At 41.6% G+C, this 24,413-nt stretch overlaps 2 protein-coding genes across 2 annotated transcripts in view; one reads left to right on the top strand and one right to left on the bottom strand.

Moving 5' to 3' along the window:
• Positions 1 to 24,413, top strand: part of USP32 (ubiquitin specific peptidase 32) — a gene marked incomplete at both ends in the record, with an annotated part of 179,685 nt that overhangs the window by 39,958 nt on the left and 115,314 nt on the right. The gene's annotated exons all lie outside the window — the stretch shown is intronic.
• On the bottom strand, positions 18,371 to 18,688 carry LOC308275257 (large ribosomal subunit protein eL36-like; the record flags this gene model as incomplete). Its single annotated transcript, XM_080713402.1, has 1 exon — positions 18,371 to 18,688. One exon carries the CDS (start codon positions 18,686 to 18,688, stop codon positions 18,371 to 18,373), a length of 318 nt encoding a protein of 105 aa, XP_080569528.1.

The raw sequence follows: 24,413 nt of genomic DNA, 5'->3' as shown, positions 1-24,413 counted from the left end.
TGATGAGAGTCTCACTATTTGCTAGACTGCCCTCAAAACTGTGATCCTCCTGTCTCAGCCTTCCAAGGACTGGGATTATAGGCATGTACCACCACACCTGGCTTTATTTTAAATATTTTTTATTTCAGTCAGGTATTTTCAGTCTTGGAAGTGGTTTGCTTTTTGATTCTTCAGCCATAGAATAAACTTTATTTTCTGTGTGTGTGTGTGTGTGTGTGTGTGTGTGTGTGTGTTTTACTGGTGATTGAACCTGGAGCATTCTACCTCTGAGCTGTACCCCCCAGCCCTATTTTTTATTCTTTATTTTGAAACAGGGGTTCACTAGGTTGTGGAGGGCCTCACCCTAGTAGCTAAGGGTGGCCGCGAACCTGTGATCCTCCTGTTTCAGCCTCCCAAGTACTGGGATTACAAGCATGTACCATCCTGCCTGGCTCTATATTTTCTTAGTTTTTGATGATACTGGTGAAGTAATAGCATAAGCCTTGGGAAGCATCATCATCTTTAATATCCTGATCTCATCTGGTTTCTCCAAGTTAGACCTATAATGAAGTCCTGTTATAAAAAATATTTTATTATTTTTTTGTGTGGTACTGGGGATGGAACCCAGGGATATTCTACCTCCAAGTTACACCCCCAGCCCTATATTTTATTTTTTATTTTGAAACAAGGTCTCACTAAGTTGCAAATGGCCTCACTAAGTAGCTGAGCTGTCCTCAAACCTGTGATCCTCCTGTCTCCAAATACTGAGATTATGAGTGTGCGCCACCATGCCCAGCAAAGATTATTTTATTTTAATTTGATTTCCTGTTTTGGAATGACTTTTGGTGTACAGAGTAATATTACCTTCATTAAATCTTGCCTTTATACACACACACACACACACACACACACACACACACACGCGCGCGAGCGCGCGATTGAACCCAGGGGCATTCTACCTCAGAGCTGTGCCTCTAGCCCTTTTATTTATTTATTTTTGTTTATTTATTTATTTTTTGTGGTACTGGGGAGTGGACCCAGAAGCATTCTATTTCCAATCTACACCCCCAACCCTATTTTATTTATTTTGAAACAGGGTCTCACTAAGTTGTGAAGGGCCTCACTAAACAGCTGAGGCTGGCTGCAAATCTGCAATCCTCCTGTCTCAGCCTCCCAAGCACTGGAATTACAAGTGTGCACCATCACACCTGGCTTAGCCCTTTTATTTTTGAAGCAGGGTCTTGCTAGGTTATGAAGAGTCTTGCATCATTGCTGAGGCTGTCCTCAAACCTGCAATCTTTCTGTCTCAGCCTCCCAAGTAGTAGGATTGCAGGTATGCACCACCATGCCCCACTTTTATTTATGTATGTATTTATTTATTTATTTATTTGTGGTACTGGGGATGGAACCCAGGGGCCCTCTACCTCTGGGCTACACTCCCTCTTAAGCCAGCTGAGGCTGACTTCGAACCTGACTGATCCTCCTGTCTCAGCCTCCCAAGCGCGGGGATTACAAGCGTGCGCCACACGCCCGGCTCATGCCCCACTTTTAATCTTGGCTTTCTTTACTGGAATTCTGCTCCTGTGAATTTTGCATTATCTATATCTTTCTACTATTTCTCAGGTTGCAAGATTCTGACCAATAACTTCTAATATTTTTTCTAATTGCATCCTGTATATTTTTATGTACTTAAAGTAGCTATTAATTGCTGTGTGTGTGCTTTTGTTTTACAGAGGTTGAACCTAGGGGCATTCTACCTCCAAGTTACACTCCCAGCCCTATATTATTTATTTATTTGTTTGTTTGTTTGTTTGTTTGGTGGTACTGGGGGTGGAACCCTGGGGCTTTTCTACCTCTGGGCTATACTCCTAGACCTATTTCATATTTTATTTGAAAAAAAGGGTCTCACTACATTGCTGAGAGCCTCACTCAGTAGCTGAGGCTGGCTTTGAACCTGTGTGATCGTCTTTGTCTCGGCCTCTCAAGCACAGGAATTACAAGCCTGCACAACCACGCCTGGCTTTTAGTTTTATTTTGAAACAGCCTCTTGATTGGTGAGAGTATAACTTGCTGAGGCTGTCCTTGAACTTGTGATCCTCTTTGGTCAGCCTCCCAACTGCTGAGATTACTGGTATGTGCCATCATGCCTGGCCATTAGTTGCTTTTATTAAACTTTTTATTAGCATTCAGATCTACTCCAGAAAATTTTTTATTTGATTGATGCTACATTAATCTAGCATCTACTTTTGCATGTATTCAGTTTTCCCGTGCCAGTTTAATCACTAGTTTAGTCTTTGTGATGTTCATATTTTAGTGGCTTTTTTTTTTTTTTTGTAACACTGGGTATTGAAGCTAAGGTTTTGACATGCTAAACAGGTGCTCTGCTACCAAGCTATAGCCCCAAAGCATCTGTGTCATATTTGTAGAAATGTTGTAGGATTTCTTCTGTATTTTACTTTTATGCTTAGGTAATTATTTACATTTTGCCACCACCCCCCCCATGGATATTTTGGAAACTTTGGAGAAATGGTTACTTTGGGCTTCAAAACATTCCGTAACCTTAAAGGGACTTGTGAAGATGTTACTTTGGTAGGTTGCTATGAGAGATAAGATTTGTACTAGAGAAACATTGGATTAACTAAACTATTATGATACATTATCAATTGAGAGGTTTTTTTTTAAATTGCAGTGTTGTTATAATAGAGCCAGTCATGGTGGCACACACCTGTAATCCTAGTACTTGGGAGGTTGAGACATGAGGATTCCAGGTGCAAAAACAGAAACCTAACAAGATCCTTTTCGTTTTTTTTCTTTTCTTCTTTTTTCTTCCTTCCTTCCTTTTTTTCTCTTTCTTCTTTCTTTTCTTCTTTTCTTTTCCCTTTCCTTCTTTCTTTCTACCTTTCTTTCTTTCACTGAGGATTGAACCCAGGAGTGTTCAACCTCTTATTTTATTTTGTTTCTAGTGATAACTATTAATATTTACTGAGCATTTAGTGTGGATGAAGCATTTGATAAACATGTTACATTTATTTTGTTTGTGATTTTTTCAAACAATGGAATAAATAGGTATTGCTAAAATGAGGTATTGACCTCATTTTAGAAGTATGGAAATTAAGCTTCTAAAAGTTAAATCACGCTGGGTGTAGTGGCTCACACTTGTAATCCTAGTACTAGGGAGACTGAGACAGGAGGATCATGTAGGTTTGAAGCCAGCCTCAGCTACTTAGTGAGGCTCTCAGCAATTTAGTGAGACCCTGTTTCCAAATAAAATATAAAATAGGTCTGGGAGTGTAGCCTAGAGGTAGAAAGCCTCTGGGTTCCATCCCCAGCACCAAAAAAAAAAAAAAAAAAAAAAGTACTTATTTACACCCTTGAGTGACAGCAAGAATTCAAACTGGAGCCTTTTGACCACAAACCCTACATTTGCAAACTCTTTACCACACTGTATATATGATGGAGTTCTACTTCAGCCCCACTAAGTTTATGATGAAGTAGTCTAGGCCAAAGGTTATATGACCTTCCTGAAGTCACAAAGCGAATTATTTAGTTGAACTTTGAGGTACTATGTTGAAATACTGTGTCACTTTTTTCCTGTTTTCTTTATTTATCTATTTATTTACTTATTTATTTGGTGGTACTGGAACCCAGGGGCTTTCTACCTCCCAGACCAATTTATATTTTATTTGGAAACAGTGTCTAAGTTACTGAGAGCCTCACTAGGTAGCTGAGGCTGACTTCGAACCTGTGCAATCCTCCTGTCTCATCCTCCTAAGCGGGGTGATTTTAGGCATGTGCCACCACACCCAGCCCTGTTTTAGTTTTTATTTTGAAACAGAGTCTCAATAAATTGCAGAGGCCCTCACAAGTTGCTCAGGCTGGGTGAAAACCTACAATCCTCCTGTCTCAGACTCTTAAGTACTAGGATTACAAGTATATACCACCATGCCCAGTTATAAGATTTTGTTTGAAAACAACACACACACACACACACACACACACACACACACACACACACACAATGCTATATGGATTGTGTTCAAAAGTTTATATTGGTCGTGTATGGAGGCACACACTTCTTATACCAGTACTGGGGATTGAGCCCAGGGGCATTTTATCTCTTAGCTACACCCCCAACCCTGTTTTATTTATATTTTGAAACAGGGTCTTGCTAGGTTGATGAAAGTCTCATTCTACTGTCTGAGGCTGTTCTGGAACCTGTGATCTTCCTGTCTCAGCCTCCCAAATACTGGGATTACAAGCATGCATCACCACACCCAGCTATTTTTAGTTTTTGTATGCTTGTTTGTTTGTTCATACCAGATATTGAGCCCAGAGGCAGTCACCTTCAAGCTACACCCCCAGCCCGATTTTATTTACTTGGAAACAGGGTCTTGCCGGGTTGGTGAGATACTTACCTACCACTTGAAGGAGCTGGCCTCAAACCTGCAATCCTCAAGTCTCAGCCTCTTAAGTATAGGGATTACAGGTATGCGCCACCACACCAGGTTATTTATTTATTTATTTATTTTGGTACTGAGGATTGATTTCAGAGGCAGTCTACCTTCAACCTACACCGCAGCCCTATTTTTTTTTTTTGAAAGAAAATGTTTTATTTTGAAACAGGATTTTGCTAGGTTGCTGATAGTCTCACTACCTTTGTGTGTGTGTGTGTGTGTGTGTGTGTGTGTGTGTGTGTGTGTGTGGTACTGGGGGTGGAACCCAGAGGCTTTCTACCTCCGGGCTATACTCCCAGACCTATTTTATACTTTATTTGGAAACAGGGTCTCACTAAGTTGCTGAGAGCCTCACTAAGTAGCTGAGGCTGGCTTCGAACCTGTTTGATACTCCTGTTTCAGCCTCCCAAGTGCAGGGATTACAAGCGTGCGCCACCATGCCCAGCTTAGTCTCGCTACTTGCTGAGGCTGTCTTTGAACCTGTGATCCTCCTGTCTCAGCCTCCCAAGTACTGAGATTTATAAGTGTGCCCCCCTACACTGGGCTTATTTTTCTTTCTTTTTTCTTCTTTTATCATGTGTGTGTGTGGTGGGGGGTACTGGGGATTGAACCCCAGGGACATTCTCCCTCCAAACTACACCTTAGCCATATATATATATATATATATATATATTTGTAGTACTGAGGATGGAACCCAGGGGCATTCTACCTCCGAGCTACACTCCCAGCTCTATTTTTTATTCTTTATTTTAAACAGCAACTCACTGAGTTTCAAAGGGCCTCACCAAGTAGCTGAGGCTGTCCACAAACTGCGATCCTCCTCTCAGCCTCCCAAATGCTGAGTTTACAAGCGTTTGCCATCATGCCCAGCCCCAGCTCTATTTTTTATTCTTTGTTTTGAAACAGGGCCTCACTAAGTTGCTGAGAGCCTCACTAAGTAGCTGAGGCTGGCTTCAAATCTGTGTGATCCTCCTGTCTCAGCCTCCCAAGTACTGGGATTATAAGTGTGTGCCACCATGCTCAGCTTGCTTATTCTTTTTTATTTATTTATTTATTTATTTATTTATTTATTTATTTATTTATTTATTTTTGTGGTACTGGGAAGGAGACCCAGGAGCATTCTACCTCTGAGCTATAGCCCCCACCCCTATTTTTTTCATTCTTTATTTTGAAACAGGGTCTCATTGAGTTGCAAAGGGCCTTACTAAGTAGTAGCTGAGGCTGTCCTTGAACCGCAATCCTTTCAGCCTCTCAAATGCTGGGATTACAAGCGTGAGCCACCACCCCAGCTTGCTTATTAGTTTTAATCAATGAATCATTTATGGCTCCAGATAGAATAGGTTGGCTTAATTAGTTTCTTTGTTGCTATTTCATATTTGTCAAGTTCAGCATATTACTGTTATTATTGGGGTGTTAGAGGTCAAGCTCTGGGCCTTGCATAATAAGCTAGGCAAGCAGGGTATCATTGAGCTAAACCCTAGTTCCTGCATATTCTTCTTTAGAAAAATATGCATGTTTTAAAAATTGGTATAATTCTGTAGTTTATATTACTTGAATATTATTTCTTTTTTTAGGAAGTTTCTTCTTCAGTGTTCGGTGTATTATAAAACACTTTCTCTTTTGTTCAGTTAATTATTTGGCAGTCCCTGTCTTTGGTGCTGGAAATAAGGATTATGAACAACAGACATGGTCCCTACCTTCATGAAATTTATACTCTCACTAGAGAAAGAAAATATTAATCAAATGACTGTTGTGTAAAATCAGTACCTGGGAGGCTGAGACAGGAGGATCTTGAGTTTGCAAAAACCTCAGCTACTTAGGCCTTTGGTAGCTTAGTGAGACCTTGTTTCAAAATAAAGAATAAAAATTGGGCTAGAGGTGTAGTAGGAGATAGAATATTCCATCCCCAGTACCTAAAAATAAAATGATGCAGTCTATGGATATATGTACACACACACACACACACACACACACACACACACACACACACACACACACACACACACGATAGCACCTGACTGGCAGATTCCTCTGAGAAAGTAACATTTGAGCTGAAATCTGAAGGATAATAAGTTTTAAGGGGAGTTGGAAGTGTGTGTGTGGGTTGAGTATTACAGGCTGTGGTAATACTGAGGCAAAGCATTAAGGCTGAAGGAACTACAAGAATCAGCTGCATTCAAGGCAGGGCGTGGTGGTGCACGCCTGTAATCCCAGTACTTGTGAGTACTGAGGATTGAAGGTGCAAAACCAGTCTCAGCAATTTAGTGAGGCTCTCAGCAACTTAGACCCTGTTTCCAAATAAAAACATAAATAATATAGGGAACAGAATGTGCCTCAGAGGTAGATTTATCCATTGGTTTAATCCCAGGCACCACAAAACCAAAACAAAGAAAAAACTGCATTCAAGGTTTTACTCTTAGCCAGACATAGTGTAATCTCAGTACTTGGGAGGTTAAGACTGGAGAATCTGAGTATCGCAGGTTACCAACCTAGGGAGACCCTGTTTCAAAAATAAAAATAAATAAATAAAAAGAGCTGGGGCTATAACTTGGAGGTAGAATGCCCCTGGGTTCAAACTCCATTTCCACACACACAAAAAACTAATAAAAGATATTGTTCTTTAGTCTAAGAGTAATATGGACACATAGAAGAATTTTTTCATGTATCAGGTAGTAACAGGATTAATTTTTTTTTTTTTTTGTACTGGGGTTCCTGGAAGCCCTTCTACCTCCGGGCTACACTCCCAGACCTATTTTATATTTTTATTTGGAAACAGGGTCTCTTAAGCCTGCGTAGCTGACTTCGAACCTGTATGATTCTCCTGTCTCCGCCTCCCAAGAGCGGGGATTACAAGCATGTGCCACCACGTCTGGGAACAGGACTAATTTTGAGATTTCAGAAGATCTTGTAATTTATTTTTGGTACTGGGTATTGATCTTGGGGGCATTCTACCTTTGAGCTATACTCCTAGTCCTTTTCTTTTTTTCTTTGGATACAAGATCTTGCTAAGTTACTGAGAGTCTAGTTAAATTGCTGAGTTTGGCCCTTGAACCTGTGATCTTGTCTCAGCTCTCCAAGTACTGGGAGTATAGCCATATGCCACCATGCCTGGCTGCTAGTTGTATTTTTTTCTTCCTTCTTTTTTCTTTCTTATTTATTTATTTATTTATTTATTTATTTATTTATTTTTGTGGTACTGAGGATTTAACCCAGGGGCATTCTGCCTCCAAACTATATACCCCTAGCCTATTTTTAAAATTCTTTTTCTTTTCTTTTCTTTTCCTTTCTTTTCTTTCTTTCTTTTTTTCTTTTTTTCTTTTGCGGGTCTGGGGATGGAACCCAGGGGCATTCAACCTCTGAGCTACACCCCCTGCCCTATTTTTTAATTCTTTATTTTGAAACAGGATCTCACTAAGTTTCAGAGGGCCTCACTAAGTTGCGGAGGGCCTCACTAAGTAGCTGAGGCTGTCCGTGGACGTGATCCTCTGGTCTCAGCCTCCTGAATGCTGGGATTACAAGTGTGTGCCACCATGCACAGCCCTTTTATTATTTCTTGTGGGCTAGTAGTAAAATCTTTTAGTTTTTGTTTAGTTAGCACTAATCTAATTTTTCCTTTTTTGAAGTATAGTTTCATTGCATATATAATTATTATTATTTTTTGGTGATACTGGGGTTCCTGGAAACCCTTCTACCTCTGGGCTACACTCCCAGACCTATTTAAAAAAAAAATTTTTTTATTTGGAAACAGGGTCTCTTAAGCCAGCAGGGCTAGCTTCGAACCTGCACGATCCTCCTGTCTTCGCCTCCCAAGTGTGGGGATTATAAGCGTGCACCACATGCCCGGCTGCATATACAGTTCTTGATTGAAATATATATATATATATATATATATATATATATATATATATATATATATATATATATATATATATATAGTTGTGGTACTGCAGATAGAACTCAGGGACCTTCTGCCTCTGGTCTGCATCCCCAGATCTATTTTATTTTTATTTTATTTTATTGATATTGGGGATTGAACCCAGAAGCATTCTACCTTCAAGCTACAACCCTAGCCCAATTTTATTTCTTATTTGGAAAAAAGATCTCGCTAGTTTGATCAAGTCTCACTACTTGCTGAGGCTATCCCGGAACCTGCAATCCTCCTGTCTCAGTCTCCCTAGTAAAGGGATTATAAGCATGCGCCACCATGCCCGGCTCAAAATTATTTTTCTTTTAGCACTTTGAATATATTTTTCCACTGCCTTCTTTGTAATATATGTGATGTACCTGATAAATTGCTTTTGCCTTGCTAATTATGAGATTATTTCATTTTGGCTATAGACATTTTTTTTTTTTTTTGTGGTACTGGGGTTCCTGGAAGCCCTTCTACCTCTGGGCTACACTCCCAGACCTATTTTCTGTATTTTTGAAACAGGGTCTCTTAAGCCAGCGCGGCTGGCCTCGATCCTCCTGCCTCTGCCTCCCAAGCGCAGGGATTACAAGCGTGCGCCACCACGCCCGGCTTAGACATTTTGACTATGATATGTTTCAGTGTAGATCTCTTTTTTCACTTGGGACCCATCTAATTCCACTGTGCATATCAATGTTTTCTGGCAAATTTAGGAAGTTTGGCCATTATTTCTTCAAATACTCTTTCTATCCCATTCTGTACTTTTGGATATTGTATACTCTCATCATTGCTCTTGGTACTGACTCACAGGTCTCTAAAGCTCTGGATAGTCTATCTTTCAGATTGGATAATCTCAATGGCTTGTCTTTAAGTTCTTTGATTCTTTTTTCTCTCTGTTCAAATCTGTGTTGAAGCCAGGCGTGGTGGCGCACGCTTGTAATCCCCACGCTTGGGAGGCTGAGACAGGAGGATCGCATAGGTTCGAAGCCAGCCTCAGTTAGTTAGTGAGGCTCTCAGCAACTTAGTGAGACCCTGTTTCTAATAAAATATAAAATAGGTCTGGGAGTATAGCCCGGAAGTAGAAAGCCTCTGGCTTCCACCCCCAGTATCACCAAAAAAAAAAAAAAGTGTTGAAGTCCTTCAGTGAATTTTTCATTATTGTTATTGTACTTCCCTATTCTAGAATTTCAAGTTGCCTCCCTTCCTTTCTCCTGCCTGCCTGCCTGCCTCTCTCTCTTAGAGAGGAGTGGTACTGGAACTTGAATCCAGGGACACTACCAGTAAAGTATATCTGCAGCCCTTTTATTTTTTATTTTGGGACTAAGTTGCCCAGGCTAGCCCCCAACTGATTATCCTTCTGCCTAAGCCTCCAGAGTTACTGGGATTATAGGCATGTGCTACTGTGCTTAGCTTAATTGATTCCTGTTTGTGATTTGTTTCTCTATTAATAATCTCCAGTTGATGAGGCAGTATTCTCATACTTTAATCCTTTAGACACGCTTTCCTTTGTTCTTTGAACATAGTCATCATGGCTACCTGAAAGTCTTTACCTAGTATAAATCTAATATATGGACATCCTAAAGGACAGTTTCTGTTTGCTGCCTTTTTCCTTGTGTATGGGCCACATTTTTTGTTTTGTTGTTTGTTTCTTTGCATGTCTTATAATTTTCTGTTGAAAGCCTGATGTTTTAAACAGTGTCATATGCATATCTAAAATTATAAACTTCACAAGAGTGGATTCAAGTTTTTACATTTTATATAGTTTATATTTTGTTTTTTATATGTTTTTGAAGTAAAAAGAGTATAGTTAGCCGGGCGTGGTGGCGCACGCTTGTAATCCCAGCATTCGGGAGGCTGAGACCTGGAGGATCGCGGTTCGCAGACAGCCTCAGCTACTTAGTGAGGCCCTCTGCAACTCAGTGAGACCCGGTTTCAAAATAAAGAATAAAAAGTAGGGCAGGGGGTGTAGCTCGGAGGTCAAATGCCCCTGGGTTCCATCCCCAGACCTGCAAAAAAAAAAAAAAAAAAAAGAGTATAGTTATAGTAGAGTTCAGGAAATGTCTGAATGGGTATGAAAATATCCCTCACTTGTCACTTACAGAAATAGGATAATCGCTGGTATCAAGAAGAAAAACAGCCAGGTGTGGTGGTGAATGCTTGTAATCTCAGTATTTGGGAGGCTGAGACAGGAGGATCTCAGGTTTGCAGCCAGCCTCAGCTACTTAGTGAGGCCCTCTGCAACTTATTAAGATACTGTTTCAAAATAAAGAATAAAAAATAGGGCTGGAGGTGTAGCTCTGAGGTAGAATGCCACTGGGTTCCATCCCCAGTACCACACACACACACACACACACAAAAAAAAAAAAAAAAAAAAAAAAAAAAGAAGAAGAAGAAAAACATTTGAGTTTAGAGCAGACAATGACTGTTGTGCTGTTTGGTAATACCACATATTACCAAAGACTGGGTGACTTAACGTAAATTTTATTGTCTTTTGAAAATAAGAATTGGTTCCACTAGGTTTTGGTTTTAAGTGATGGCTGTCTTCTTGGCTTGCAAATAGTTGTCTTCTCTCTGAGTCCTCTCAGGGCTTTTCCTCTGCACATGTGGAGAGAGAGTGCTTGATATCTCTGGTGTCACTTCTTGTATGGACACTAGTCCTAGTGGATCAGGACCCTTTTATTAGGACCTCATTTAACTATAATTACTTCCTTACCCTCCATAGAGCCATTCTGTGGGTTAAATCTTCTATGTATACATTTGGGTGGTCAAGGACACATTCTGCTAATATCAGAAATGAAAGCAAAACGTGATGGCACAGGCCCATGATCCCATTACTTAGAAGGCCGAGATAGGAGGATTGAAGGTTGGAGCCAGCCTGGTTGAACTTTGTGAGGCCCTGTTTCAAAATAAAAAATAAAAAAAGCTGGAGGTGTAGCTCAGCTATAGAATGTCCCTGAGTTCAGTCCCTACCACTGGAAAACAAACACAGAAATATGAACACAATGTAAAATATTCAAATTATCCTATAGACCTGATTTTCATCAGTGTCACTGACTGTACCTTTGAATGAAATAGACACCTAGAAATCATGAAAGTTAGCTGGTCTTGGTGGCACACACTTGTAATCCCATTATTTGGAAGGCTGAGACAAAGGATCATAGGTGTGAGGACAGCCTCAGCAAGTAGTGAGACGTTCATCAACCTAGCAAGACCTTGTTTCAAAATGAACAGTAAAATAGGGCTGGAGGTAGAATACCTCTGGGTTCAGGCCCCAGAAACAACACACACACACACACACACACACACACACACACACACACACAATCATGAAAGTTTATTTTTTTCCTTGTCTTTTGATATCTCTTTCATTGAACCCTATTCATTTAACTGTACTATCTTTTTTGAATTTTCCTTGCTTTATCTCCCTTTTTAGTTTATACCTTCATCTCTCGTCTGAACTAAAGTCGTAGTCTCCCAACTATTCTTTATGCTTCCAGTCTGGACTAGTTTTTTTAGCACATTTACACAGGTGTAAATATAAGACTGACTCTGTTTTATACCTAAGAAACTTTCTCTCTTTCTTTCTTCCTTTCTTTTTCTCTTTCTTTCTTTCTTTCTTTCTGTACTGAGGGTGGAACCCAGGGGCTTTTCTACCTCCAGGCTATACTCCCAGACCTATTTTATACTTTATTTGGAAACAGGGTCTCACTAAGTTGCTGAGAGCCTCACTAAGTAGCTGAGGCTGGCTTCGAACCTGTGTGATCCTCCTGTCTCAGCTTCCCAAGCGCTGGGATTACAAGCGTGCGCTGCCAACACACCTGGCAGACCACCTAAGAAGCTATTTTAAACATGGCTTAGATCATCCTTCCATAAACTTGCAACTAATGCCTATGAGTTATATCAGTCAGGATTAAGTTTGGATGGATTTTTAACAAAATAATAGTTTTTTTTCCTTTTTTCTTCTTTTTTTTTCTTTTTTGGTGTGGTACTAGGGATGGAACCCATGGGCATTCTACCTCCGAGGTACACCCCCAGCCCTATTTTTTATTCTTTTTTATTTTTTGAAACAGGGTCTCACTGAGTTGCAAAGGGCCTTGCTAAGTAGCTGAAGCTGTCCGCAAACAGCGATCCTCTGGTCTCAGCCTCCGGAATGCTGGGATTATAAGCGTGTGCTACCGTGCGCTACCACGCCTGGCATTATTTTCATTTTTAAGAGATAGGGTTTTGCTTTATTGTGCATGTTGGATTCAAACTCTTGGGTTCAAGTAGTCCTGCGTTAGCATTCTTAGTAGTTGGGGCTACAGGCATGAGCCACTGTGCACAACTGAAAGATTAGTTTAAATACAGTATAGTGCCCTAGTGGTGAATGCTTGGAATCCCAGTACTTGGGAGGCTGAGACGGGGAGATCACAGGTTCATGGCCAGCCTCAGATACTTAGTGAGGCCCTCCACAACTTAATGAGACCCTGTTTCAAAATAAAGAAAAAAAATAGGACTGGAGGTATAGCTCAGAGGTAGAATGCCCCTGGGTTCAATTCCTAGTACCACAACAAAACAACAGTGGCTCATTTTTCTTTTCGATAATGAGGATGGAACCCAGGGGCAGTCTACCTCTGAGCTACACCCCCAGCCTGATTTTTTAATTCTTTGTTTTGAAACGGGGTCTCACTAAGTTGCAAAGGGCCTCAGTAAGTAGCTGAGGCTGTCTGCGAACTGCAATTCTCCTGTCTCAGCCTCCCAAATGCTGGGATTACAAGTGTGTGCCACCATGTCTGGCTCCTTATTATTATTATTTTATTATTTTGAAAGAAGTTTTCACTTAATTGCAGAGGGCCTCACTAAGTAGGTGAGGCTAGCCGCGAACCCACCTTTTATTGGCTGTTTTTAGTTTTAAGAGAAGCTAAAAAGTACAATCTTTCAGTTGGGAATATTATCTTAAAGTCAAGGTAAGCCAGGTGTGGTGGTGCACACTTGTAATCACAGCACTTGGAAGACTGAGACCAGAAGATTGCAGCTTTGTGGCCAGCCTCAGCTACTCAAGCCCTCTGCAATTTAGTGAGACCCTGTTTCAAAATAAAGAATAAAAGCTGGGCGTGGTGGCTCACGCTTGTAATCCCCACGCTTGGGAGGCTGAGACAGGAGGATCACACAGGTTCGAAGCCAGCCTCAGCTACTTAGTGAGGCTCTCAGCAACTTAGTGAGACCCTGTTTCCAAATAAAATATAAAATTAGGTCTAGGAGTATAGCCTGGAGGTAGAAAGCCCCTGGGTGCCACCCCCAGTACCACCAAAAAATTAAAATAAAGAATAAAAAATAAGGCTAGGGGTGTAGCTCGGAGGTAGAATGACTCTGGGTTTGATCCCTAGTATTACAATAAATAATTAAATAAATAAAGCCAAGGTTTTGTTAAGTCTGTCAGTTTTCATTCCAACCTCATTCCCTACATCTCTGCTTCTTAAATCCTTACCTCCATTTGTATCATACTAATTGTATTTCTCTGATTATCCAGGACCACTTCATCCTTATATATGTGTTTTCTCTGTGTGGAGTGCCCTTCCACCTTGAAGAACAGGGTTCACCTGTTCTTCAGTCATTATCTCAGCTGGGTGTGGTAGCAAGAAATGCTAGTACTGCCCGGCTGAGACAGAGGATCAAAGGTTCAAGGACAGTGTCAACAAGTAATGAGACACTCATCAACCTAGGGAGATCCCCCCCTTTATTTTTGTGGTACTAGGAGTGGAACCCAGGGGCTTTTCTACTTCTGGGATATACTCCCAAGACCTTTTTTATACTTTATTTGGAAACAGGGTCTCACTAAGTTGCTGAGAGCCTCACTCAGTAGCTGAGGCTGGCTTCAAACCTGTATGATCCTTCTGTCTCAGCCTCCCAAGTGCTGGATTATAAGCATGTGCCACCATGCCCGGCTTCCTAGTGAACCCATTTTTCCAAATAAAAATAAAACTAGGACTGGAAGTGTACTTCAGAGGTAAATTCCCCTGGGTTCAATCCCCCATGCCCCCCCCCCCCAAAAAAAAATCACCATCTCTTGTAAGACTTAGGTATCTTAGGTATCATTACCTATTTTGGTACTCATTGTAATTATTTCCACTTATTTTTATTGAGTGTCTTTTTTCCCTACTAAGTTTTGAGATATTAGAATGGTGGAGGGGAAGCCAGGCGTGGTGGTGCACTTTTGTAATCCCAGCATTCGGGAGGCTGAGTCAGGAGGATCGCGGTTTGCAGACAGCCTCAGCAACTTAGTGAGGCCCTGTTTCAAAATAAAGAATAAAAAAATAGGACTGGGGTGTAACTCGGAGGTAGAATGCCTCTAGGTTCCAACCCCAGTACTGAAAAAAAAACAAAAGAAAGAATGGTGATGGGGAGATTATGTCTTACTCATCTTGACTGTGCCTGGCCCTAGAAGATAGAGTGTATGCGTGCGTTGGGGGGGTACTGGGGATTGAACTCAGAGGCATTCTACCTTCAAGCTATACCCCAGCCCTATTTTATTTCTTGTTTGGAAACAGGGGGTCTCAATAGGTTGATGAGAGTCTCATTGCTTGTTGAGTCTGCCCTTGAACCTGTGATCTCCTGTCTCAGCCTCTCAAATACTGGGGTTAACAAGTGTGTGCCACCATACCAGGATCCTAGAAGACATTTAATAAATGCTTGTTAGCTAGGCATGGTGGCACATTCCTGTAATCCCAGTACATGGGAGGCTGAGAGTAACCAGCCTCAGCAGTTTAGCAAGGCTCTCAGCAACCTGGTGAGGCTCTCAGCAATTTAGCGAGATCTTGTTCCCAAATAAAAATAAAATAGGGCTGGGAGTGTAGCTACGAGGTACAATGTCCCTAGTTTGAATCCTTAGCACCACAAAAAAGAAAGAAAAAAATAAATGCTGTTGAACAAAAAGTCAGTTACAAGTACAGTTTAAACACTACTAGGAGGAATGTCCTGTCTGAAGGCCATGTGCAACTAGGATGGGCTAGGAAGTAAAGGTCATGAATGAGTATAGTGGACAGACCACAGCAGTGAGACAGTAGAATTAGGGAAACCAATTCTATTTAACTTTGTTTTTTGTTTTGTTTGTGGTATGGGATTGAACTCAGCACTTTCTCCATGCTAGGCAAGTACTCAACCCCTGATCTACATCACAGCCCTTTCTATTTGACTTTTATATTCATTCATTTTTGTGGTACTAGAGGTTGAACTTACCTCTGAGCTACACCCCCAGCCCTATTTTTTTATTTTGAAACAGGGTCTCACTGAGCTGCCTCACTAAGTAGCTGAGGCTGTGTGTGAACCTGCAATCCTCCTGTCTCAGCTTCCCGAGTACTTGGATTACAAGTGTGTTATACCACACCTGGCTAACTTTATTTTGAGACAGGTCTCATTAAATTTCCCAGGCTGAGGCCGGGTGTGGTGGCGCACGCTTGTAATCCCCGCGCTTGGGAGGCTGAGACAGGAGGATCACACAGGTTTGAAGCCAGCCTCAGCTACTGAGTGAGGCTCTCAGCAACTTAGTGAGACCCTGTTTCCAAATAAAATATAAAATAGGTCTGGGAGTATAGCCTGGAGGTAGAAAGCCCCTGGGTCCCACCCCCAGTAACACATACACATACAAAAAGAAATTGCCCAGGCTGGCCTCTAACTCGTGATATTCCTGCCTCAGCCTCCCAAATCGTTGGGATTATAAGTATGTGCCAGGAGCTCATGTTAATTTTGTCAGCTTTCTTAAGTTTTGTTTTCCCAACTTTTCTCAATCCTATTCTCTGCTTCTGTTTTCTGTATCAGTTCTCTCTTAGGTCTTATAGCAGATGGTGGACTTTTGCTAAGAGTTCTCCATCAGAAACCCATCAGTTCTTCTTCCTTTTTTCTGTGAATAGAGAATGAAGTAAATTGAGGATTGTTGGGTTATAGAGCTCTCTATCTATAGACTATCTTTTTCTAAATGTCGTGTGTGTGTGTGTGTGTGTGTGTGTGTGTGTGTGTCTGTGTGTTTGTGTGTCTCATGTTTTACTGAGGATGAAACCCAGGAGCATTTTACCTCTGAGCTACACCCCTAGCCCAATTTTATTTTATTTTGAAACAGGATCTCACTAGATTGCTGAGAGTTTTATTATGTTATTGAAGCTGTCCTCGAACCTGTGATCCTCTAGTCTCAGCCTCCCCAAGTACTGGTATTACAAGCATATGCACCCACGCTCGGTTCTAAAATGCTCTTTTTAATTGTGAAGTATGTTGCATTTTTATGAACACTGAGCTCTTAACTCATAAATCAGATTTAGTTTTCCAGTATCTTTTATTTTTATTTTTTGGTGGTACTGGGGTTCCTGGAAACCCTTCTACCTCCAGGTTACACTCCCAGACCTATTTTTATATTTTTTAAAAATTGGAAACAGGGTTTCCTAAACCAGAGAGGCTGGCTTCGAACCTGCGTGATCCTCCTGTCTCCGCCTCCCAAGCATGGGGATTACAAGCATGCGCCACCACACCTGGCTCCAGTATCTTTTAGATTTGAATTGCTTAAAATGTTTTATGCTTTATCACACTTCCTTTTCACATTTTCACCAGAATAATTCTAAGAATAACTCTTTAAAAGTCAAAACTCAGCCAGGCATGGTGGCATACTCTTGGTAATCCCAGTACTTAAGAGGCTGAGACAGGAGGATTACAGGTTCCTAGCCAGCCTCAGCTACTTAGTGAGGCCTTTTACAACTTAGTGAGATCTAGTTTCAAAATAAAGAATAAAAAAAAAAAAAAAAGATAGGACTGGGGGTGTAGGTTTGAGGTAGAATGCCCCTGGGTTCAATTTCCCAGTACCAAAGGGGGAAAAAATAGTCAAAACTCAGCCAGGCATAATGAGATGCACGTCTGTGATCCCAGTACCTGGGAGGCTGAGAAGGGAAGGATGCAGGTTTGAGGCCAGCCTCAGCAATTTAGAAAGGTCCTCAGCAACTTGGGAAGACCCTGTTTCAAAATAAAAAATAAAATAGAGCTGTGGGTGTAGCTCAGAGGTAGAGGCCTCTGGGTTCAGTCCTCAGTACCACAAATAAATAAATAGAACTCATTTGTGTATGTATTTCTAGCCCTAGCCCCCTTAGATACTCCTTTCACTTCTCTGCCATACTGTTTTCTCTTGAAGTCTTTCCTTCTTCCTTCCCTCCCTTCCTTCCTTCTTCCCTCCCTCCCTTTTCCTTCCGTCCTCTTTCTTTCTTTCTTTCTTTCTTTCTTTCTTTCTTTCTTTCTTTCTTTCTTTCTTTCTTTCTTTCCCTTCCTTCCTTCCCTTTCTTTTCTTTCTTTTCTCTCTCTCTCTCCTAGAGATTGAGCCAGGCGTGGTGGCGTACGCTTAATCCCCGTGCTTGGGAGGCAGAGACAGGAGGATCGCACTGGTTTGGAGCCAGCCGTGCTGGCTTAAGAGACCCTGTTTCCACATAAAAAAGTTAAAAAATAGGTCTGGGAGTGTAGCCCGTGGGAGTGTATCCTGGAGGTAGAAGGGCTTCCAGGAACCAAAAAAAAAAAAAAAGAACTCTACTAGAGATTGAACACAGAACCCATTCTACCTTTAAACTACAGCCCCAGTTCAATCGATTTTTCTATCTTACTTGAAACAGGGTCTCACTAGGTTGCTGAGAGCCTCTCTGTGTTGCTAAAGTTGGCTTTGAACCTGGGATCCTCCTGTTTGTCTCCCAAGCACTTACAAGGGTGCGCCAACATGCCGGCTACTCATCCCATTCTTTAAAACTGTAGTCCATATATGTCTAACATCTTTTGTCCTTTGTGCCACTGTGTATTCCTTCCTGCTACTGAACATACTATTTCTACCTCTCTGTCTTGATTCTTGATTTTCTAGTGTGAGCATTGCCACCTTTTTTTTAAAAAAAACATTTATTTTATTTTGGTGCTAGGGATTGAACCCAGAGGCATTCTACCTCCGAGCTACACCCTTAGCTCTATTTTATTTAATTTAATTATTTTATTTTATTTTTTGCTGTGAAGACATTTATTTAGTGGGTACTGGGGGGGGGGCTCAGTCCTTTTTGGCCGCCGCTTTCCTCTTGGCAGCCAGGACGCTGCTCAGTTTCTCCTGCTTCCTCTTGGCGCGGATGTGCGTGCCCACCCTTTTCTTGATGAACTTGAGGGCTCGCTTGTCCTTGGAGACCTTGAGCAGCTCCATGGCGCGGTGCTCATAGGGTGCAAAACTGCACACCTCGTGGATCATGTCCCGCACGAACTTGGTGTGCGTGGTGAGGCGCCTGCGATGGCAGCTGTGCCTTGGTTTGCTCACGTTCTTGGTCACTTTGTGGCCCTTGTTGAGGCCCACGGCCATAGGGTAGTGCAGAGCCATCGCTGCCACTCGTCAATGGCTGCTGGGGCGGAAGGGCTATTTTATTTTATTTTATTTTGAAACAGGGTCTCTCTAGACTGATGAGTGTATCACTGTTTGCTGAGGCTGTCCTTGAACCTGTGATCGATCCTCCTGTCTCAGCCTCCTAAATACTAGGATTATATGTGTGTGCCACCTCACCGGGCTGTATTGCCACCTTTTGATGGACTTTCCTAGATTCCTTTCCTCTAATCTCTTCTATGGGGTGTGTGTGTATGTTTTACTGAGGATGGAACTCAGAGGCATTCTACCTTCAGGCTACACCCCAGGCTTGTTTTATTTTTTGTTTGGAAACAGGGTTGTACTAGGTTGATGAGAATCTCACTACTTACTTAGGCTATTGACGAACGTGCAATTCTCCTTTCTCACTTTCCCAAGTACTGGGATTACAGTTATATTACACCTTGCCCAGCTGCTAATATGCAAAAGCCAGGCATGGTGGCACATACCTGTAATTCCATACTTGTGAGGCTGAGACAGGAGGATTGCAGGTTCAAGAACAGCCTCAGCAAGTAGTGAGCCTCTCTTCAGCCTAGAGAGACCTTGTTTCAAAATAGGCTGGGGCAGCCGGGCGTGGTGGCGCACACTTGTAATCCCCGCGCTTGGGAGGCAGAGACAGGAGGATCACGCAGGTTCGAAGCCAGCCGCGTGCGCTGGCTTAGGAGACCCTGTTTCCAAATAAAAATATAAAAATAGGTCTGGGAGTGTAGCCTGGAGGTAGAAGGGCTTCCAGGAACCCCAGTACCACCCAAAAAAACCCCCCAAAAAACAAAAAAACCAAAATAGGCTGGGGGCTGTATCTCAGGTAAAATGCCCCTGGGTTCATTCCCTAACACCAAAAAAAAAGACATTATTTTTCTCTTCTTGTTTATATTTTATTTATTATTACTAGAGATTGAACATAGGGGCGTTCTACCTCCTAATTTTATTTTTTATTCTGAGACAGTCTTGCTCAAAAAAAAAAATAATAACTTGGCTACTTAGTGAGGCTCTTAGCAACTTAGTGAGACCCTGTTTCGGAGGTAGAATGACCCTGGGTTCCATCCCCGGTACCATAAAATTATAATTTTTTTTAAGGGTTTTTACTAAGTTGCTGAGACTGGCTTTGAATCTGTGATCCTCTGTCTTAGCTTCCCAAGTATTGCATGTGTATGCCACCATGCCCGGCTTAATTTATATTTTAAATTCAAACAGAATATATCCTCTAGGGAACTCTTGGACTTTGAACTAGTCTTTTGCTTGATCAATAGATTAAATACAAGAAGTCACGTTCGTTTTCTCTCTCTCTCTTTCTTTTTGTGGTACTGGGGGTGGAACCAGAGGCTTTCTACCTCCAGGCTATACTCCCAGCCTTATTTTCTATTTTATTTGGAAACAGGGTCTCACTAAGTTGCTGAGAGCCTCACTAAGTAGCTGAGGCTGGCTTCGAACCTGTGTGATCCTCCTGTCTTAGCCTCCCAAGCGTGGGGATTACAAGCCTGAGCCACCACGCCCGGCTGAAATCCTGTTCTTAAATTTTCTCTTACAAGATCAGTATGTGTTTGCATTCTAGAGGTGATTTAAGAACAACTATGACTAATTAGGAGCCTTTGTAGATAAATATAGTAAATCCAGCAAGTGAATGTACTTATGCTTTGAGTAAATATCAGGTCTAGATCAACCTGTTGCCAGTGAATACAGCCGAATTTCTAGATTGAAACTTTGATCTTGGGGTGGGGGGTCAGTATATTGAACACAGGGCCTGGCACGTGCTAGGCTCATGCTGTACCACTGAGCTATACCCTCAGCCAGAACCTTTGATCTTTTAAGACTAAGTGAGCCCTGGTTTGCTTCTTTTATGTAGTGTTGATGGCAGATTTTGTTTTATGAAGTATTTCATTTTGTTTGTAATTGTGTGGAATGTTAATATCCTTTGAGTGTGTTGATGTACTCACGGCAATGTGACCCCCATATCTTTGAATAAGGCAGCATTCTTAGTCAAATACAATGATTTCAGTTCATTTATCACAGTGACAGTTCTCTTCTTAATAGTCCTCTTCTTTTGCGCTCTCATTTTTCCTCTCCTCCCCTTTGCTTCAGTGTTAGGTTGCAGCTAGGTCCACAGGGAAAAGAAGCTGGTATTACAGTCTTCTCTCAGTATCTGTAGAAGATTGGTTCTAGAAACCACCTCCCTCTCTGGCAATATTTGTAGATGCTCAAGTTCCAAATAAAAACTGGTGTGCGCCAGGTATGGGCGCGCATGCTTGTAGTTTGTAATCCCAGTACTTGGGAGGCTGAGACAGGAAGATTGCGTATTTGCAGCCAGCCTCAGTTACTTAGGCCCTTGGCAACTTAGTGAGATCCTGTTTCAAAATAGAGAATAAGCCGGGTGCGGTGGCGCACACTTGTAATCCCCTTGCTTGGGAGGCGGAGACAGGAAGATCACGCAGGTTCAAAGCCAGCCTCACTGGTTTAAGAGACCCTGTTTCCAAATACAAAGTATAAAATAGGTCTGGGAGTGTAGCCCACAGGTAGAAGGGCTTCCAGGAATCCCAGTAACCACCAAACAAAAAACAAAAAACAAACAAAAGAATCCAAAACAAAATAGAGAATAAACTGGGCATGGTGGTGGCACACACTTGTAATCCCAGCATTTGGGAGGCAGAGACAAGGAGGATCGCAGTTAGTTGACAGCCTCAGCTACTTAGTGAGGCCCTTTGCAACTTAGTGACACCCTGTTTCAAAATAAAGAATAAAAAAGTAGGGCTGGGGTGTTGCTTGGAGGTAGAATGCCCCTGAGTTCCATCCCCAGTACGGGAGAGGGAGAGGGAGAGGGAGAGGGAGAGGGAGAGGGAGAGGGAGAGGGAACTTCCACAATGAACAGCTCTATCACTGAGCTAAAATCCCAGCCCCACATGGGGAACGTTTTTATGTACTCCTTGTCTACAGATTAACCAAATGTTACCAAGTTAATTTTGAGTAAATAAAACTTGTAGTTATTTTCAGTAAATATGGATCTGTGGCAGCGTTTTAGTGTCTGTCTGATACTCTGTGTATACAATAATTTATTTATCCTCTTCTATTGATGATCATTGTTTGCATTTTAAAAATTTTTTTGATTTTAGGGATTGAACCTAGGGGTACTCTAGCACTGAGTGAGCTACATCCTCAATCGTTTTTACTTTGAGACAGGGTTTTGCTAAATTGCCTGTTCTGGCTTCGAACTTGTGATCCCCCTGCCTTAAACTCCTGAGTCACTAAGATTACCAGTGTATGCCATCATGTCCAGCCACCATTTTATTTATTTATATAAATAAATATATATGTATATATATCCTTTTTATTTTTTTTATAAATATATATAACTCTCCCCCCCCCCCTCTCTTACTGGAGATTGAACCCAGGGGTGAACATTTCAGGTATATCCCCAGCCCTATTTTACTTTGAAATAGGGTCTCACTAAGTAGCTGAGGCTGTCCTTGAACCTGCTAACCTCCTGTTGTAGCATCCCAAGTACTGGGATTATAAGCATACACCAGCACACCCAGCTATTATGTTATATTCTTTTTTCCCCCCACGGTACTAGGGATGGACCCCAGGTACATTCTACCGCCGAGCTACACCTCCAGCCCTACTTTTTATTCTTTATTTTGAAACAGGGTCTCACTGAGTTGCAAAGGGCCTCACTAAGTAGCTGAGGCTATCCTCGAACTGTGGTCCTCCTATCTCACCCTCCCAAGTACTGTGATTGCAAGCATGTGCCTCCACACCCAGCTCTTTTATTTTTTATTTTTTGTTTTGTTTTGAAACAGGGTCTTGCTGGGTTTCTGAGAGTTCCCCTAAATTGTTGAGGGCGGTCTCAAATCTGTGATCCTTCTGTCTCAGCTTCCCAAGTACTGGGATTACAGGCATGCTTCACTATGCCTGGTGTATGGAGCGCTTTCTTAGCATTCACAAGGCCCTGAATTTGATCTCCAGCACCAAAACAAAAACAAGAGCAAATAAGCCAAAAGACCATCAGTAAAAAGCATTAAACTAAGAGAAGCCAATGTTTACAATGTTTAAAAAGAAAGAAAACAAAGTAGGAAAAAAAAAAAGAAAATGGATAAGGAATAATCAATAGGACAGGGGAGAAACAAAAGAACATGGCCTCCAAAGGCCAAGCAGAAGGCACTATCAACAGTTAAGTAGAGCAGAAAGACCAACTAGATAAAGCCTGCAGAGAGCTTGGCACACGGCTAATTGCTCAGTGATTGCCTGTCTTATGGGAGAGGGCTCTTATGCAACACGTATGGTGATGATAAAAGAGCTAATTCTTGAATAAATACATAGAGAAAAGATGATAGTTGCTCAGAGGTAGAATGCCTGCGTCCTGTCCCCAGTGCTGCGAATGAATGAATGAACGAATGAATATGAAAAGAGCTGCTAGATGGAACTGGGAGGTACAATGCCCCAGGTTCAATCCCAGCAACACACACACACACACACACACACACACACACACACACACCACGCTGGCACTGAGCTGTATCCCCAATTTCTTATTCATAGTTTTAATTACCACTATAAACTGATGACTCCCATCAAATTGGCCCTAATCTTTATAATAAAGTTAATAATTAACCTATGTGGTACTGGGATTTAACCTTCCAAAATTCAAAAACGTCACGCATCTGCCTAAGATACCCCATATTCAATAGGTCCTTAAAAGAATTTATCTTTTCTTTCCAACTTGCTAGTCCTCCTCCTCCTCTTCGCCCATCCCCTCTTTCTTTCCCCTGTTTGCATAACAACATCCTTTAAGTTTTCCACTGTAGAAAGCTGGGTATTATTCTAGACTGCTTCTGTTCTCATTCAAGCTCCATGTTTTACTTACTTTTTCTTCTAAATATTTCCCATACGTAGCTCCTTTTGGTCTTGTAGTAGCAGTCTACTTTTCATTTCTATGTTTGTTCTCTCTGCAGTATAGTGAGCTGCCTGAACCTTTTTCTGTATTGTTTCCTATTTGCCCAGAGTTTATATCTGAAATGATCTAATTATATCCCTTTCTTTTTATGACAGAACAGTCTCAGTCTTGCTGCCTCTCTAGGTTTATCAAATCTTCCTAGGCCATTCCCAATACTGGTACAGAATCCAGAGGCATTCTACCTCCAAGTCATATACCCAGATTGATTTTATTTCTTATTTGGAAATAAAGTCTCACTAAATTGCCAAGGCTGGCTTTGAATCTGCACAATCCTGTCTGAGCCTCCCAAGCACTGGGATCCCAGGCGTAAACCACCAGAACCCCTGGTTGAAAATCATCCTAAATGTCTAAGTCAATGGCTTGATAATTACTTTGGTTTTGTTGCTATGTGTTTAAAATTTTCATCTATTTATAGCCAGGCTGGTGGCCAGTAGTACTTGAGAGGCTGAGGCAGGAGGATCTCAGATTCACAGCCAGCTTTGGTACTTAGTGAGGCCCTCTGCAACTTGTGATACCCTGTTTCAGAATAAAGAGTGAAAAATAGTGCTGGGGATGTAGCTTGCATGTAGAATGCCTCTGGGTTCAATCCCTAGTACCACACACTCAAAAAAATCCATCTATTTATAAATTATTATAAATTGTTTTCTTTATAAAAATGACAAAAATCTAAGATATATTTAAGAACTATCTTCCACATAAATGGATGTACTTATTGAGTATCCTTTTATTTTTTTGAAACTG

The sequence above is a fragment of the Muscardinus avellanarius genome, assembly GCF_963383645.1.
Source record: "Muscardinus avellanarius genome assembly, chromosome: 16".
In the NCBI taxonomy this organism is placed as follows: Eukaryota; Metazoa; Chordata; class Mammalia; order Rodentia; family Gliridae; genus Muscardinus; species Muscardinus avellanarius.
Note: the sequence above shows the minus strand (reverse complement) of the source record. Positions and strands in the feature narration are given on the sequence as shown.